The following is a 16,419-nucleotide window of genomic DNA, read 5'->3' on the forward strand; positions in this document are numbered from 1 at the left end:
TGGTGAGACAAAAATCCCATTTTTTCATTTGGCCATTTATGAAGTGTGTGTATATATATATATATATATATATATATATATATATATATGTATGTATGTATGTATGTATGTATATAATCTCATCTACACCAAACACGGAAAGCCCTACCCCCTTCCTTAAATTCATCGAAGAAATAGTGACATCCCTCATCGGGAAAAACTCCGGCAGGAAACCTTTGCTCTGGTGCTGTTAGCCAACTTCATGAGCACCACATCGGACAGCATTCCACCATGTGAAACAGACCGAAGATGCTAAAAAAAGATGTTGTGTATGCAGCAAAAGAGGAGTTCTAAGAGATGCCAGCTACCATTGTCCCCAGTGTCCCTCCCAACCCTGTCTATGCGTTGGCGAATGCTTCAGACACTATCCTACATCCCTAAAATATTAGCACATATTTGTAACCATTTCCCCATTTTTATCATCTGTGCTGATCCATTTTCCATGCTTCCTCAAATACCCGTGCTTTCCATGTGAACTGACCCTGGCCTGTTTTTCGACCGTGCCTCTGCCTATCATTTGGACTGCTTCCACATGAACTGACATCAGCCTGTTTTATCGAATATGCTACTGCCTACTGCTTGGACTGATCTGTTGCTCTGCTACTGACTTTAAGTACACAGGGGTCTCACATCTGTGAGGGACTCCAGAATTGTTTTTCCGGATGGAGAAAACCTAATTTTTTGGTTTTCTCCGGGTTTCAAAATTTCTGGATTAGGGCCTACAGTCTGCAGGCTTCAAAGAGATTTGGGTGGGAGAAGCCTCTACCCCTGTGTTACCTGACCGAGGCCCTCAGCTTGCTGCTGACTTACTGCCATCATGCCTCTTCCTGCCGCATGAACTGACCACACCTCTGCCTGCTGCCTGTACTATGGAAATATTTAGCTGTAGCAAGAGGCAGTATGTTTATGAAGGGCTGGAGAGCGGTACAATAATGAGTGTCTGCAGGTAACCGTGTACCAGGACCAATAATATGGCTGTGCTGACAGTGTCTCTTCCTGGACAATTCCTTTGGACAAATGCATAGGCTGTGCTGACCATATCCCTGTACTGACTATAGACCATATTGCTGCCTGGATAATTACTGTTGTTGCTAAAGAAGCTGAGGGTAAAGGTTATGGACTGGCCAAGCATTTCTCCAGACCTAAACCCTATTGAGCATCTGTGGGGCATCGTAAAATGGAAAGTAGAGGAGTGCAAGGTCTCTAACATCCACCAGCTTCGTGATGTCGTCATGGAGGAGTGAAAGAGGGGTCCCTTGGCAACCTGTGAAGCTCTGCCCAACAGGGTTAAGGCAGTGCTGGAAAATAATGGTGCCCACACAAAATATTTACACTTTGGGCCCAATTTAGACATTATAACTTAGGGGTGTAGTCACTTTTGTTGCCAGCGGTTTAGATATTAATGGCTGTGTTGAGTAATTTTGAGGGGACAGCAAATTTACACAGTTATACAAGCTGTACACTCAGTGTCATTTCTTCAGTGTTGTCACATGAAAAGGTATAATAAAATATTTACAAACATGTGAGGGGTGTACTCATTTTTGTGAGATACTGTATGTAGCAGTAACAATTTTGGCCAAAATTTATAAAGGTAAATTACTAATTTTGCTAAATTTTATAACCAAAACAAAGAAAAATGCGTTTTTTTAAAAAATATTCAGCCTTTTTTTATTTTTTTATTTAAAGCAGAAAAAATAAACCCAGTAGTGATTACCCCCAAAAGAAAGCTCTATTTATGTGAAAAAAATGTCATATGGGTACAGTGTTTTCATATGGGTACAGTAATTGTCATTTAAAGTGTGAGAGCACTAAAGGTGGAAAATTGGCTTGGGCAGAAAGGGGGTGAAAGTGCCCAGTAAACTAGTGATTCAATTAAAAAAAAATGAAAATAAATATCTGATTTGCCAGCCATTGGTCCAATTTCTTCCTCCTATGTTGTTGCTCCCTCGTAGGCTAGCACAGTTTAGCTTCAATGCCATTCTCTTGCTAGTGATTGAGATTCTGCTTTTTTTTAGACCACAAGTGAAAAACTTCCAATTAAGTAATTTGCTGCTGTTCCTTGGCAGTTCCGCATGCAGCTACTGTGTAAGACAATCGTGGCCTCTATCTGAAAGATAGAGGTATGAATTAATGCAGTACAAATGCGCGGCGCCTTCATCCGCTCCATCAACTGTTCCTTACAGGAAGGGGGCCCAAGGACCAACAAGATTTATCACACAATATAGCGCTCAATGGATTGGGGTTAGGGAGGTCTTGGCGCAGCATTGGCATATGTTGGGTCTATGCCCCCTACTAGCTAGTATTGTAGGAGAGTTTGCTCATATGGTTTCCCATTGGGCACCTAACCTATCAGACATGCTCTCTTAATCTAAATATACAGTCGGGTCCATAAATATTGGGACATCGACACAATTCTGATCTTTTTGGCTCTATACACCACCACAATGGATTTGAAATGAAACAAACAAGATGTGTTTTAACAACAGACTTTCAGCTTTAATTTTAGGGTATTTACAGTGGTGATCGAAAGTTTGGTCTCCCCAGGTAAAAATTTGTATTAATGTGCATAAAGAAGCCAAGGAAAGATGGAAAAATCTCCAAAAGGAAAAAAATTACAGATTAGACATTCTTATAATATGTAAACAAAAGTTAGATTTTATTTCCATCATTGACACTTTCAAAATTACAGAAAACAAAAAAATGGCGTCTGCAAAAGTTTGGGCACCCTGCAGAATTTATAGCATGCACTGCCCCCTTTGCAAGGCTGAGACCTGCCAGTGTCATGGATTGTTCTCAGTCATCGTCTGGGAAGACAAGGGGATGTCAATCTAAAAGGTTTTAAATGCCCAGACTCATCTGACCTTGCCCCAACAATCAGCACCATGGGATCTTCTAAGCAGTTGTCTAGAAACTGAAACTGAAAATAGTTGACATTCACAAAGCTGGAGAAGGCTATAAGAAGATAGCAAAGCGTTTTCAGATTTCAATATCCTCTGTTCGGAATGTAATTAAGAAATGGCAGCCATCAGGAACAGTGGAAGTTAAAGCAAGATCTGAAAGACCAAGAAAAATATCAGACAGAACAGCTCGCAGGATTGTGAGAAAAACAATTGAAAACCCACGTTTGACTGCACGATCCCTCCAGAAAGATCTGGCAGACACTGGAGTTGTGGTACACTATTCCACTATAAAGAGATACTTGTACAAATATAGTCTTCATGTAAGAGTCATCAGAAGAAAACCTCTTCTACGTCCTCACCACAAAAATCAGCGTTTGAACTTTGCAAATGAACATATAGACAAGCCTGATGCATTTTGCACAGGGAACATCTCACGAGTAGAAGGAAAAATTGATTCAATATAATTGCAGCAAATTTTGGATGGTAACTTGATGCCATCTGTGAAAAAGCTGAAGTTAAAGAGAGGATGGCTTCTACAAATGGATAATGATCCTAAACACACCTCAAAATCCACGGGGGATTACATCAAGAGGCGTAAACTGAAGGTTTTGCCATGGCCTTCACAATCTCCTGACCTCAACATAATTGAAAATCTATGGATAGACCTTTAAAAGAGCAGTGCGTGACAGACAGCCCAGAAATCTCAAAGAACTGGAAGACTTTTTTAAGGAAGTATGGGCAAAGATACATCAAACAAGAATTGAAAGACTTGGCTGGCTACAAAAAGCGTTTACAAGCTGTGATACTTGCCAAAGGGGGCAGTACAAGATATTAACTCTGCAGGGTGCCCAAACTTTTGCAGACACAATTTTTTTGTTTTCTGTTATTTTGAAAGTGTAAATGATGGAACTAAAATCTAACTTTTGTTGACACAGTATAAGAATGTCTAATCTGTAATTTGATGCCTTTTGGAGATTTTTTTCATCTTTCCTTGGCTTCTTTATGCACATTAATGCAAATTTTTACCTGGGGTGCCCAAACCTTCGATCACCACTGTACATCCAAATCAGGTGAAAAGTATAGCAATTACAACAGTTTTTATATGTGCCTCCCACTTTTTAAGGGACCAAAAGTAATGGGACAATTGGCTGCTCAGCTGTTCCATGACCAGGTGTGTTATTCCCTCATTATCCCATTTACAAGGAGCAGATAAAAGGTCCAGAGTTCATTTCAAATGTGCTATTTGCATTTGGAATTTGTTGCTGTCAACTCTCAATATGAGATCCAAAGAGCTTTCATTATCAGTGAAGCAAGCCATCATTAGGCTGAAAAAACAAAACAAACCCATCAGAGATAGCAAAAACATTAGGTGTGGTCACATCAACTGTTTGGAACATCCTTAAAAAGAACGCACCGGTGAGCTCAGCAACACCAAAAGACCCGGAAGACCATGGAAAACAACTGCGGTGGATGAGCGATTAATTCTTTCCCTGGTGAAGAAAATACCCTTCACAACAGTTGGCCAGATCAAGAACACTCTCCAGGAGGTAGGTGTATGTGTGTCAAAGTCAACAATCAAGAGAAGACTTCACCAGAGTGAATACAGAGGGTTCACCACAAGATGTAAACCATTGGTGAGCCTCAAACAGGAAGGCCAGATTAGAGTTTGCCAAACAACATCTAAAAAAGCCTTCACAGTTCTGGAACAACATCCTATGGACAGATGAGACCAAGATCAGCTTGTACCAGAGTGATTGGAAGAGAAGAGTATGGAGAAGGAAAGGAACTGCTCATGATCCAAAGCATACCACCTCATCAGTGAAGCATGGTGGTGGTAGTGTCATGGCGTGGGCATGTATGGCTGTCAATGGAACTGGTTCTCTTGTATTTATTGATGATGTGACTGCTGACAAAAGCAGCAGGATGAATTCTGAAGTGTTTCGTGCAATATTATCTGCTCATATTCAGCCAAATGCTTCAGAACTCATTGGACGGCTCTTCACAGTGCAGATGGACAATGACCCGAAGCATACTGCGAAAGTAACAAAAGTTTTTTAAGGGAAAGAAGTGGAATGTTATGCAATGCAATGGCAAAGTCAATCACCTGACCTGAATCCGATTGAGCATGCATTTCACTTGCTGAAGGGAAAATGCCCCAAGAACGAGCAGGAACTGAAGACAGTTGCAGTAGAGGCCTGGCAGAGCATCATCAGGGATGAAAACCAGCATCTGGTGATGTCTATGCGTTCCAGACTTCAGGCTGTAATTGACTGCAAAGGATTTGCAACCAAGTATTAAAAAGTGAAAGTTTGATTTGATTGTTAATCTGTCCCTTTACTTTTTGGTCCCTTAAAAAAGTGGGAGGCACATATACAAACTGTTGTAATTCCTACACCGTTTGTTTCATTTCAAATCCATTGTAGTGGTGTATAGAGCCAAAAAGATTAGAATTGTTTTAGATGTCCCAATATTTATGGACCTGACTGTATACATTTCCCAGAACACTAGGGGGATGTTCCCTTGTAGCCATTGCCAAATTTGTACATCTGTTGAACGTACCGGGGTCTTCACTGATGCGGATAGCTCACATACCTATTCCATCAAAAGTTTTTAACTTTAAAGATTAACTGTGCCACTACTCGAGTAAGAGACATCAAAAAGAGGGAACCAGAAAGTCCCCTAGCACAGCATTTTCTTCAATATCATGAAGCCAGTACTACTGGCATTAAAGTGACATCTTTGCTCTTAAATTAATAGACGAGGCTACTTTTGACAGGATTCTCCTCAAAAAAGAAAACCTAGGATCTATAAATTAAATACTCATGGCTAATGGCTTGAACAAAGAACTACATTTCCAGGTCTTTTTAGACTAGGCTTTTGCCGTAAGCCTTGATCATACCTAACCCAACTATCTCTATTATATATTTTTATCTGTTACTGTTTTTTTTCTTTTTATTTTTTTTCCTGTTGATTTCTAATTAATTATATACATCATATGTTCTTGGTCTTCATCCTGACTTCGTTTCCCTCCTTTATGCATCTGTACACTTTTTCCTTGTGGGTGCCACTTGCGCACACATATCCGCCAAATGGAAATTAATGGATGTGGAGTGTAAAATGTACTTTCATATTTGTTTTGCTGAAATAGATGCATGTCACCCTTAAATATGTTTAGGAACTGAGTTTGAAGGTGTATTTAAGCACGTCTCAGCTAGGGGACGTTCTGTTTTGAAGAAGCTGGGCTTCCGGTGAAACACGTTGAAGTCATGCAGGTGTGCGTCGCACGCCACTAGCCACACTTTGTATTATCTCCACTTATATGGGAAGCTGGCGCGGGAGCTTTGAGATATCACGGAGAAGGCTAACTTTGGCGGAGTGCAGGCATCCTGTATCACGGCATGGAGCGAGCCTTCATTTATATTTACTTAAGCTGTTTACTTTGACACAGTGAAGAGCATCCAGCGACCAGGTTTGGCACACACATGGTGTATGTATTATTGCCAGGACACCTGGATTGGAATCCTGCATTCAGATTGAGCGGGCTGCTCTTGGGGCGTAGAGGTGGGATTTGAACTGATATGGATGGAGTTACTACCACCTGTATTGTGAACCTATTGCCTTCTATCGCTTGTTGAGCGCTCATTGGGAATATTGTGATGTGTACATGTGAGTTTGGCGTGCTGCGCACCTTCTTTTGCACAGTTTAGACGCGTTGTCTTTATTTTATTGGTGATGGTGGAGGGTTCCAGTTTAAATTTTTTCATTGATATTTTTATATTTGTTTGTGGTGTTGATTTTTTAAACCATTCCCCCATAGATCTGGTCCTTAGGGCAGTTTTGATGGCCATAGAGCCCCACTTTATTAAATAAGTGAGTGGGTAGGTTACTAGAAGTATCTCCTGATACTTCACTATTAACAGGTTCCCTTTCAGTCTAATTTCTTTACATGTTTCAAGAGCATGCCTTCTTTCTTAAAAAAATAAATAAATAAAAAAAAAAAAAAAAAAACCAAACATTCTGCCTAAGCAGACTTAATAGCGCTGTTATTGATATGCACAATTTTGACTTTTCCTCAAGTCAACAGCTAAACCCTTATCTTGTCAAACACAGAAACATAGAGTAACTGCAGAAAATAGAGCCAATTATTATTTTTTAGACATCTGGGTTTTTCCCAAGCATGTTTGAATCCACTTACCCTTGACTGACTCACAGATTCAACTACTCTTTCAGTAAAGTAATACTTAAGTTTCGAACCTTCAACCTGTTTGCGATCACGTCCCCATATTAAAAATACACCCAAACTGAATCTTCTTCACGCATTTAATGGTTTGTCATGTCTCCCCTTTCCCTCATTTCCTAATGGCTGTACATATTAAGGTCCCAAAGTCTCCCCTGATGTTTTATCTCTTAGACCGTTCACCATTTTTGTTACTAGTCTCTGGGCTTGTTCATCTTATCAGTATCTTTTTGTAAGTGAAGTCTCCAGAACTGGACACAGTATTCTAATTGAGGTCTCACTAAAGATCTATATGGAGGATTCAGAACCTCCTTCCTCCTGCTGGTGAGTCCTCTGGTGGTGCATCCTAGAATTCTATTTGCTTTTCCCTCTGCCTGGTCACACTGTTTGCTCATTTTGTAATTATCTGAAATAAGTATCCCCAAATTGTTTTTCTGTGTAGTTCTTGTCTACCCTGCCCCCCCCCCCAATATTGTACTCCATCAAGGGATTATTTTTCCCTATGTGCATTGTTTTTATTCATTTAGAAACATTAAACTGCAGTTTCCACTGGTTTGACAAATCTTTCAGCAATGCCAAATCATGTTCCATGTTACGGACACCAGGGATATCAACCCTATTACGCACCTTTCTATCATGAGTAAAAAAACATTCCTTACCTGCCAAACTTTGTTTTGTCACTTACAAGCATATGAAATAGAACTGGACCTCCTGTTTTCTGATGAATTCTTACTACTCTGAAGAGATCAGTGAAATACTCGAAGGGCAGACGTTTCTTTAATGTGTGGATTTTAATTACCAGCTCGATTTTTACCATATTTGCAGGAGGCAAGATTGTGGTGCCCAAAAAGGGAATAATAGGGCCCCTAAGGACAGACTGGAGCAGAGTTTTTGTTCAGATTATGCACCAGTTAGTTTCTTATAGGCTGAAAATTTGCAGCAGCACAGTAGTTTAATAGCTGTCAACTTAGGAGTCCCAGCCAGCACACTATCTGCATTGAGTTTGCATGGTCTCCCTGTGCTTGTGTGGGTTTCCTTTAGGTACACCAGTTACCTCCCACATTTCAAAGACCGGGTGGTAGGTTAAATGGCTCCTAAAAAAAATTGGCTCTAGTATGTGTGCATATACTCTCCGGATGCACTGTATACACACTGTAAAGTTTTCACAGCACTTCACGTTTTCCACATTTTATGTTAGCCTTTTCCCAAAATGGGTTAAATTTTCTCTTTCGTTCACTGACAGACACCGCTTCAAGTCTTCAGCTTTTGAAAGACAGGTGCTAAAAAGACAGAGGGCTGTCGGGAGTCAGTGATTCCTACGCTGTTGAAGGCTAGGAAATCTACTTCCAGGAATGTTTATCATTGAGTTTGGAATGCGTACATTACTTGGTGTGAGTCGCAGGGGTTTCTCCCCGCTACTTTTCTGTGTCTCTTCTGTTGGACTTTCTACAAATGGGTGTAGATCAACATTTGGCTCTGAACACCAAGGGTCAGATTTCCTCCTTTGCTATTTTTTTCCAAAGGCCATTGGCGGCAAAGTCCTTGGTTCACACTTCTGGCTCCTCCGGTGCAATCCCTGGTACCTCCATGGGATCTCAATTTAGTTCTGTCGGTGCTTCAAAGTCTCCTTTTGAAAATATTCAAGAAATTCCTCTGCTCACTCTGTCGCAGAAGGTGGCTTTCTTAGTAGCTATTACTTCCGCACGTCGCGTGTCGGAGTTGGCTGCGTTGTCCTGTCAGTCACCTTACTTGGTGATTCATAGGGACAAAGTGGTGTTCGGCCCTGTCAGGCGTTCCTTCCTAAGGTTGTCTCAGGGTTTCATTTGAATGAAGACATTGTGTTACCGTCCCTATGTCCTAAGCCTAAACATCCTAAGGAAATTGCCTTGCATTCCTTAGATGTGGTAAGGGCGATTCAATTGCACCCGGCGGTGACTTAACTGATTAGAAAATCTGATTCTTTGTTCCTACTTGGATGGACCTCGTAAGGGGCAGATGTACTTAGAACGATCTGCATGTGCAGTATACCATGTGGGGAAGACCAAGAGACCTTTTGCACAACGTATACAGGACCATCTCTATTACGTAGATGTGGGATTACTGTATATGCCGATTGGCAAATGTGTGGGTCTTCACCATAGGTACGATCCTAATGTGATTTCATTCTCAGTATTAGAAGTAATCCCAAAAAGCCCCAGAGTAGGTGATTTTGATAATCAAATCCTCAAACAAGAGGCGAAATGGATTTGTAATTTACAGGTCACTCAACCACCTGGCCTAAACACTTCAATGTCGTTTAAATCTTTCTTTTAAGCAAGATAACCTCTTTGATGGTTCCACAATTATATTGCATATTTCCATTAGACCTATGTAGCATAGATATTTGGGATAGGAAAGGATTTATTTTGGGAAGCAATCAGCTGAAATACCAATAAGTGCATGCATTATGAGCTACATCATGTTATGGAATGGCAACATCGCTATTATCTATGTTGTTTTGTTGCTCTGATACTTTTTGACACCTGCTATGTAAATGGGGACTTGCTAGCTGTAGGTGCCTGATGTCTACATTTCTGGGGCTGCGCAGGGTATTCTTCTGTGCCTAGGTACCTAATTGACAGGCATTTGGGCGCCAAACCCGGACAAGGGACAGGCAATGCTCCTCTCTGTAGTCCCGACACACCCTGCAGTTCCTGCCTGGTTGAGATGGTGTGGCTTAATGACCGGTGTGTTACCGCATCACTTTCTGTTTTGCGGTTCACGCTGGTTCTATTTTGCATATACCAATATGATGCCCGCACCGGATGTGACGAAATGGGGCCAGCTTATTGCCCTGTAATTTCCGGTGGGACTGGCCTTCTAGGCAGCAGAGGAAGCCATGCACGGCGCCCTGCTATCCATGGACAATGAGAATGGGACAGAATTCTCTCTGAATTTTTGGCACAGCAGGAGTTTTGCTGCCCTTTATTTAGGTATGATGCTTCTTTTTGCGGCTGTTCAGCAGAATACCAATGGAGATTTTGTGTGGGGGCTTGGGGGGGATATGAATAGATCTGCATCACATAGTAAGGTTGATATTGTTAGCATCTGGGAAGGGGTTGGATGGTTGCTGGGATCTGCAGAGACCAACATAGGCATAACCTTTGAATGCAATTCTGTCAATTATAAGACTAGTTGAACACACCAATGGAATTCATTTTTTGTCCCTTTTTTTTCCCCATCTCCTTACCCCTTTTTCCCTTCCTCCCCCTTCTCTACTCTTCTCCTCTTCTTCTCTTCTCCTCTTCTCCTCTTCTCCTCTCTTCTCTCTTCCTCTTCCCTCTTCTTCTTCTCTCTTCCTCTTCTTCTCCTCTCTTCTCTCTTCTTCTCCCCTCTTCTTCTCCTCTCTTCTTCTCCTCTCTTCTCTCTTCTCCTCTCTTCTCTCTTCTTCTCCTCTCTTCTTCTCCTCTCTTCTTCTCCTCTCTTCTTCTTCTCCTCTCTTCTTCTCCTCTCTTCTTCTTCTCCTCTCTTCTTCTTCTCCTCTCTTCTTCTTCTCCTCTCTTCTTCTTCTCCTCTCTTCTTCTTCTCCTCTCTTCTTCTCCTCTCCTCTCTTCTTCTCCTCTCCTCTCTTCTTCTCCTCTCCTCTCTTCTTCTCTTCTCCTCTCTTCTTCTCTTCTCCTCTCTTCTCCTCTCTTCTTCTCTCTTCTTCTCTCTTCTTCTCTCTTCTCCTCTCTTCTCTCTTCTCCTCTCTTCTTCTCTCTTCTTCTCTCTTCTTCTCTCTTCTTCTCTCTTCTCCTCTCTTCTCTCTTCTCTCTTCTTCTTCTTCTTCTCCTCTCTTCTCTCTTCTTCTCCTCTCTTCTCTCCTTTCTTCTTCTCTTCTCTTCTCTTCTCTTCTCTTCTCTTCTCTTCTCTTCTCTTCTCTTCTCTTCTCTTCTCTTCTCTTCTCTTCTCTTCTCCTCTCTTCTCTTCTCTTCTTAGTATGGGAACCGATACCACAATGTGTATTATTCTTGATTATAAAGTGAATATATTCACAGTCCCCACCTTGTCGTTACATCTGCCCTCTGTGAGTTACCGGTGTGGTCCGGTGCCCGTCAAGGGTCCCTCCCCCTTGGTGGACTGTTTTGCCACTGAGGGTTTGTGGCCATCGGCGAGTTATCGATGTTTACCGCGAGATGGTTTGGGCGTCTGGCATCCCCAGCAGTTAGTCTTATTGGTGAGCACACTTTACTATTGTAATACACCGTAAAGAATATGAAAATACTGATAGAATACATGGATACTATGTTTTCTTATTATTCTTATTACTATGTTTTCTCTTTTTTCTTTATAAGCCTTTGGAAACAGTTTTTGTATGTCATATACAGTCCATGAGGAAGCATTCTAATGAGCAGAATGCTCTGCGAAACGCGTTGGACCAAATGATCATATATTTACATTGAAGGTTGTATCTACAACGAATATATGAAGGCAAATGAGTCACTACTGTATTGGTTGTACTACATTTTTCTTGATATTTTGATATGTCATGCTTTTACTCTTTGGATATTATAATTAAAATCCAATGATTCAGGACAAGAGTGCGGAAATGTTCCTGTTGGGGTTACAGGTCCCCAGGAGTTTTCTAGCTTTTCCTCTTTTCTTTCTCATATACGATTAAGGATGTAGTTGTGACTGGTTGTCCTTGGAACCGATATCTATTCACTATTTCCTGGTGGTTCCAGACTTCTTCTGTTTACGGATGATGTAGGCCAATGTGCTCATTAGGACCTTCAATGTTGCAAACATTTTTCTGTACCTTCCCCATATCTGTGCCTCGATACAGTCCTGGCTTCATAGACTTCATGGCTTGCTTTGTGCTCTTGACATGCACAGTTAACTGTGGCACCTTTTTATAGACAGGTGTGTCCCGTTCCAGATCATGTCCAATCAACTGTATTTACCACAGGTGGACTCCAGTCAGGTTGTAGAAACCTCTCATGGATGGTCAGTGGAAACAGGATGCGCCTAAACTCAATTTTGAGTGTCGTGGCAAAGGCCGTGAATTCTTATGTAAATGTGATTTTTTTTTTTTTTTTTTTTTTTTTTTTTTTTTAATACATTTGCAAACATTTCAAACCCACTTCTTTCACTTTGTCCTTATGAGGTATTGTATGTTGAATTTTGAAGAAAATCACTTTTTCCATATTTTATGTGGAATAAGTTAAGTCCCGTGAATACTTTCCGGATGCACTGTATGAGAGCTAAGATTGTAAGCTCTTTGTGGGCAGAAACTGATGTGAATGTATAATCTATAAAGTGCAGTGTAAAACGGTTGGTACTATATAAATATCTGTAATACATAAAAGAATAGCTCTTATTTGGAAGCCGTTGTTGTTTGTTTTTTTTTTTTTTAAATATTTGTAAAAAGCAGCAAAGGACACATACACCTTGATCATTGGATTGATCCTACAAAGCTGTCTATTAGAATTCCCACAAGGATACGGTTAGCACATTTTTTTTATTGTGTGTTTTTCTTTTATGTTTTGATGCCTTAGCCCCGGTTCACACTGAGGCGACCTGTAAAGGCGACCTGGTCGCCTCACAGGTCGCCGTAGGTCGCCTCCCATAGGGAAGCTGCGGACCCGTTCTAATAGGAGCGACACAAGTCGCTCCGACTTAGAAAAAGGGTCCGGAGCTTCTTTGGGGCGACCAGGAGGTGACCGCCATAGACTTCAATGCTATGAAGTCCGTGGCGGCCGCTCCGAGGTCGCGGCGCACTGCTCGCACCACGACCTCGGAGGTCGCGGTGCGAAGTAGCGTCGCCCCGATGTGAACGGGGCCTTAGGCGCCTTTTTTTAACGATGTATAATAACATTTTATATTTTTATAAACAAAAAAACCTGTCTCACGTGAGTGCCATTACAATCCACCATAAGCAAGACTGTGTCTTGTATACCTTTTTTGTACATAAAGGAAATGGTTGTATTTTTTTTTGTCAGATTCCCTTTAAAATGCTAGTGCTAAATATGGAGCCCTATTATGTATGGCTACCTGGCCCATGTAAGGCACCTACAGATACATAGTGTGACATTGTAGGATTCCTGTTTTGTTTGGTTGTTTATATTATTATGTTGATTTTTCAACTGTATTTACATGATATTTGTTTTTCTCCACAGCCGATTTATTTTACACATTCCCAGTGAAGAGAGAGACAATGCAATCAGAGTGTGCTTTCAAATTGAACTGGCCCATTGGTTTTACTTAGACTTCTGCATGCAGAATTTTCCAGGATTGCCTCAGTGTGGGATAAGAGACTTTGCTAAAGCAGATATCCTTTTATTCTTTGACATTAGCTTTAATGAGAAAAGGAATACAGAGACATCCTTTCACATAATTTTTAAATTACTGCTTGCAGCATATTATGGATGTAAGTACTTGTTATTTAAGGTTGTATTCACACAGGCGTTTTTTTACCAATGTATTTTCCTTCCACTAGGATTTGCAGCATGCAAATGCAGCCTAAAGTCTGACCATCTTCTAATCTCCTCTCTGTTGCTCCCTTGCAATGCCTTTTGCATTTCCAGCTTCCAATAGAAATATTAGCAAAAAAAAAAAAACACTAAAGTTAGGCCAATTTTTTTTGTATAATGTAAAAGATGATGTAACGCCGAGAATCATGATCTTTATTCTAAGCAAAATAATCGGGATTCTCATTTTATCCAGAATCGTGCAGCTCTACTTGTCCAGCCCTGCTCTACCACTACCTTTACAATGACTGCCAATGGAAATACAACCGTCTGTAAAGGAGGGCAGTTTAACGTCTTAAAGACAAAGCCTTTTTCTGACATATGTTCCTTACAAGTTAAAATACAGTTTTAAGATCGTGAAGGGGGATGCATCGAGATCGTGATTTTTTAACGATTAATCGTGCAGCTCTATGGACAAGATGTGGACAGTCATTACTTGAGCCCAAATGGTCTGTATTCTGCAGCTCACAACAAAGTTGGGGATCTCCCAGGAGAGGACATCCACCTGTTCTCAGGGCTGGGTAAAATGGCAGAATGTTAAATGGACTTCAAAGTACTCCTAAGCAGACTGATCTGCAGGCAGAGGATGTTCTAAACAGTCAGTGCTGCTGTTCACTGTAGAAATAGCAATTGTGTAAAAGAAGCAGCAGGGTGGAGCACAAAAGGTTAGTATAGGGTGGTTGGAGATGGACTCTACACAGTTTCCATGACTTATTAAATGGTCTCTTTAAAGTAGCATGCAGCCCATCATTTTTCGTTGAAGCTTCAAAGTCCTGCGACAGAAAAAGCAGATATTTCCCCCAAGTGAATTGAAGTTCTAGCTTTGGCAGTTGTCACTTCCTTTCCAGGTACAGTGGTCACCGTGACAAATGATGAATCTAGATCTCACCAATGGGGGCATAGACAGCAATAAACCCTGAAAGTTGTCTCAAATTTCCCCACTATTTAAAACAAGAAAAAAAAAAAAAAGTTTTTTGTCTGGAGTTTCATTTAATAGTGAATTTGTGACCTGCACTCAATAGCATCTGAAAAACAGACCTTACTAGTGTGTCTAAAAGTAGGGATAAAGTAACAACATTTACAAGCATAGAAATCTGAAGTGTGACTGGTTAAGCTGTCCTAAATCGCTTGAAATCATTCCTGATTTAGAGCTTGTTCATACATACTGTGGTTACCTGCGTTTTATATCGTCCTTGATTAACGGTCACCACTATGAAACATAGACAACAGTTGTTCACAATGTGCCCAGTTAGCACCACAACGTTGGTGTGGTGTGTGGGTCAGTGCATAAAAGTGTAGACATGCTGCATTATTTCAAAGCACACTGAATGGCACGGCAGGTCTTTGTAGCACAGGGCACATCTCTGCTGTGCAGAGACCTGAATAGGTAAACTTTGTGCACTTGCAATAAAGTTAAGAGGAAAAAAAAACTGCTTTTTCAGAGATGCAAAAGCAGCCAGATGTCCTTGTAGGCATCCCAAGTAGATGTTTTTATCTAATAACCTAATTTCTTGCGATTCCAAATCTCATGTATTCCTACTACCTGAATGGGGTTCTGAAGCCCTTTGTACCCTTTGGGGTTATCTCTTTATCTGAATATTTAAATGGTAAGCGTTTTTCTTCCTTTACAACAAGTGCACTATTTCAGCATTGCCCGTTTTTACTCCCTAACGGTGAAGATGTTCAGAGGGTCTTGGATGAATGGAAGGAGTACAAAATGGGAGTTCCTACCTATGGTGCCATTATTCTTGATGAGACCCTTGAAAATGTAAGTAGATTATTTATAAGCCTGGATATTATTATAAATTCTTATTTTTCTGTTAGATGTAACTCTTGAAACACCTCTAAACCTGAAAAGATGCATGCACAGAGGTTGTCTTCTGTGAAAACTGCTTGGTAAAAAAAATGTAGTTAACCCAGAAATACCTGTAACTAAAATTCTATATAAATCTTGACCTTTTCTGCTAAAATTACAATTTGGCCTCCTTCCCTCCCATGTGTGGCCTCATTGAGCAATTGAAGGAGGAGTGGGCAAGACCCAAGCACAGCTTTTAGAGGGGAAAGTCAAGGTTTACATAGACTGGACTTTCTTTAGATCAGTTGCTGATATGTAGTTCTCAAAGGCGATAAGCTCTACTTTTTTTTATTATTATTTTGTATAGTTTTAAGTTGCCCAGGTTTGTGGCAGGCTTACTCCAAACATTTATGACCTTTTAGTTGTAGTTTGTCTAGAGATGGGCTTTATTATGTACCCGTGAATGTAAAGTTCCAACAACCTTTTTATAAACTAGAGAAAAAGTAGTTCAAGTTATTACCTTACAAATGGGCCATAGACAGGTTGTGCCATTTAGAACTTTGGTTAAGCCTTCTGGCCATGCCTAACTTGTAAAACGATACCCATTTCCACCACTTTGCAAGCAACTGTTGATAGAACAGCTTGTTGCATTGAGCACTGAAAGTACAGTATATTGCATATTTGTGGAAGTTCTGCAGATGAGATACTTGTCCTGTAATCTGCTCCTAATTCCAGCTGCAGCATTACCTGTGAAGTGGAGAAAAAAAATAAATTTCTCTTTCGTTCGTTGATGGACACATCTTCATTGACAGGTGGGTTATGCTGCTCCTCCTAGGAGTAGGACACCAGGTGGAAAAGGGTTAACAAAAGTTAACAAAGCCCAGGTGGTATACTCCTGCTTCCTAGGATCTCAGTTTTTTTTCCCTGCCTAATCAGGAATAAGGACCTAGCTCCCTGCTG

At 40.8% G+C, this 16,419-nt stretch overlaps 1 protein-coding gene across 1 annotated transcript in view; it reads left to right on the top strand.

Moving 5' to 3' along the window:
- The window catches only part of DCP2 (decapping mRNA 2), a 76,550-nt gene that overhangs the window by 13,303 nt on the left and 46,828 nt on the right, over positions 1 to 16,419 (top strand). The window contains exons 2-3 of the mRNA XM_082243914.1: positions 13,314 to 13,460; positions 15,300 to 15,432. Of these exons, the coding sequence (XP_082100040.1) occupies positions 13,314 to 13,460; positions 15,300 to 15,432 (280 nt within the window). The remainder of the gene's footprint in view (positions 1 to 13,313; positions 13,461 to 15,299; positions 15,433 to 16,419) is intronic.

This window comes from Pelophylax lessonae (assembly GCF_965119305.1).
Source record: "Pelophylax lessonae genome assembly, chromosome: 1".
NCBI classification, from domain to species: domain Eukaryota; kingdom Metazoa; phylum Chordata; class Amphibia; order Anura; family Ranidae; genus Pelophylax; species Pelophylax lessonae.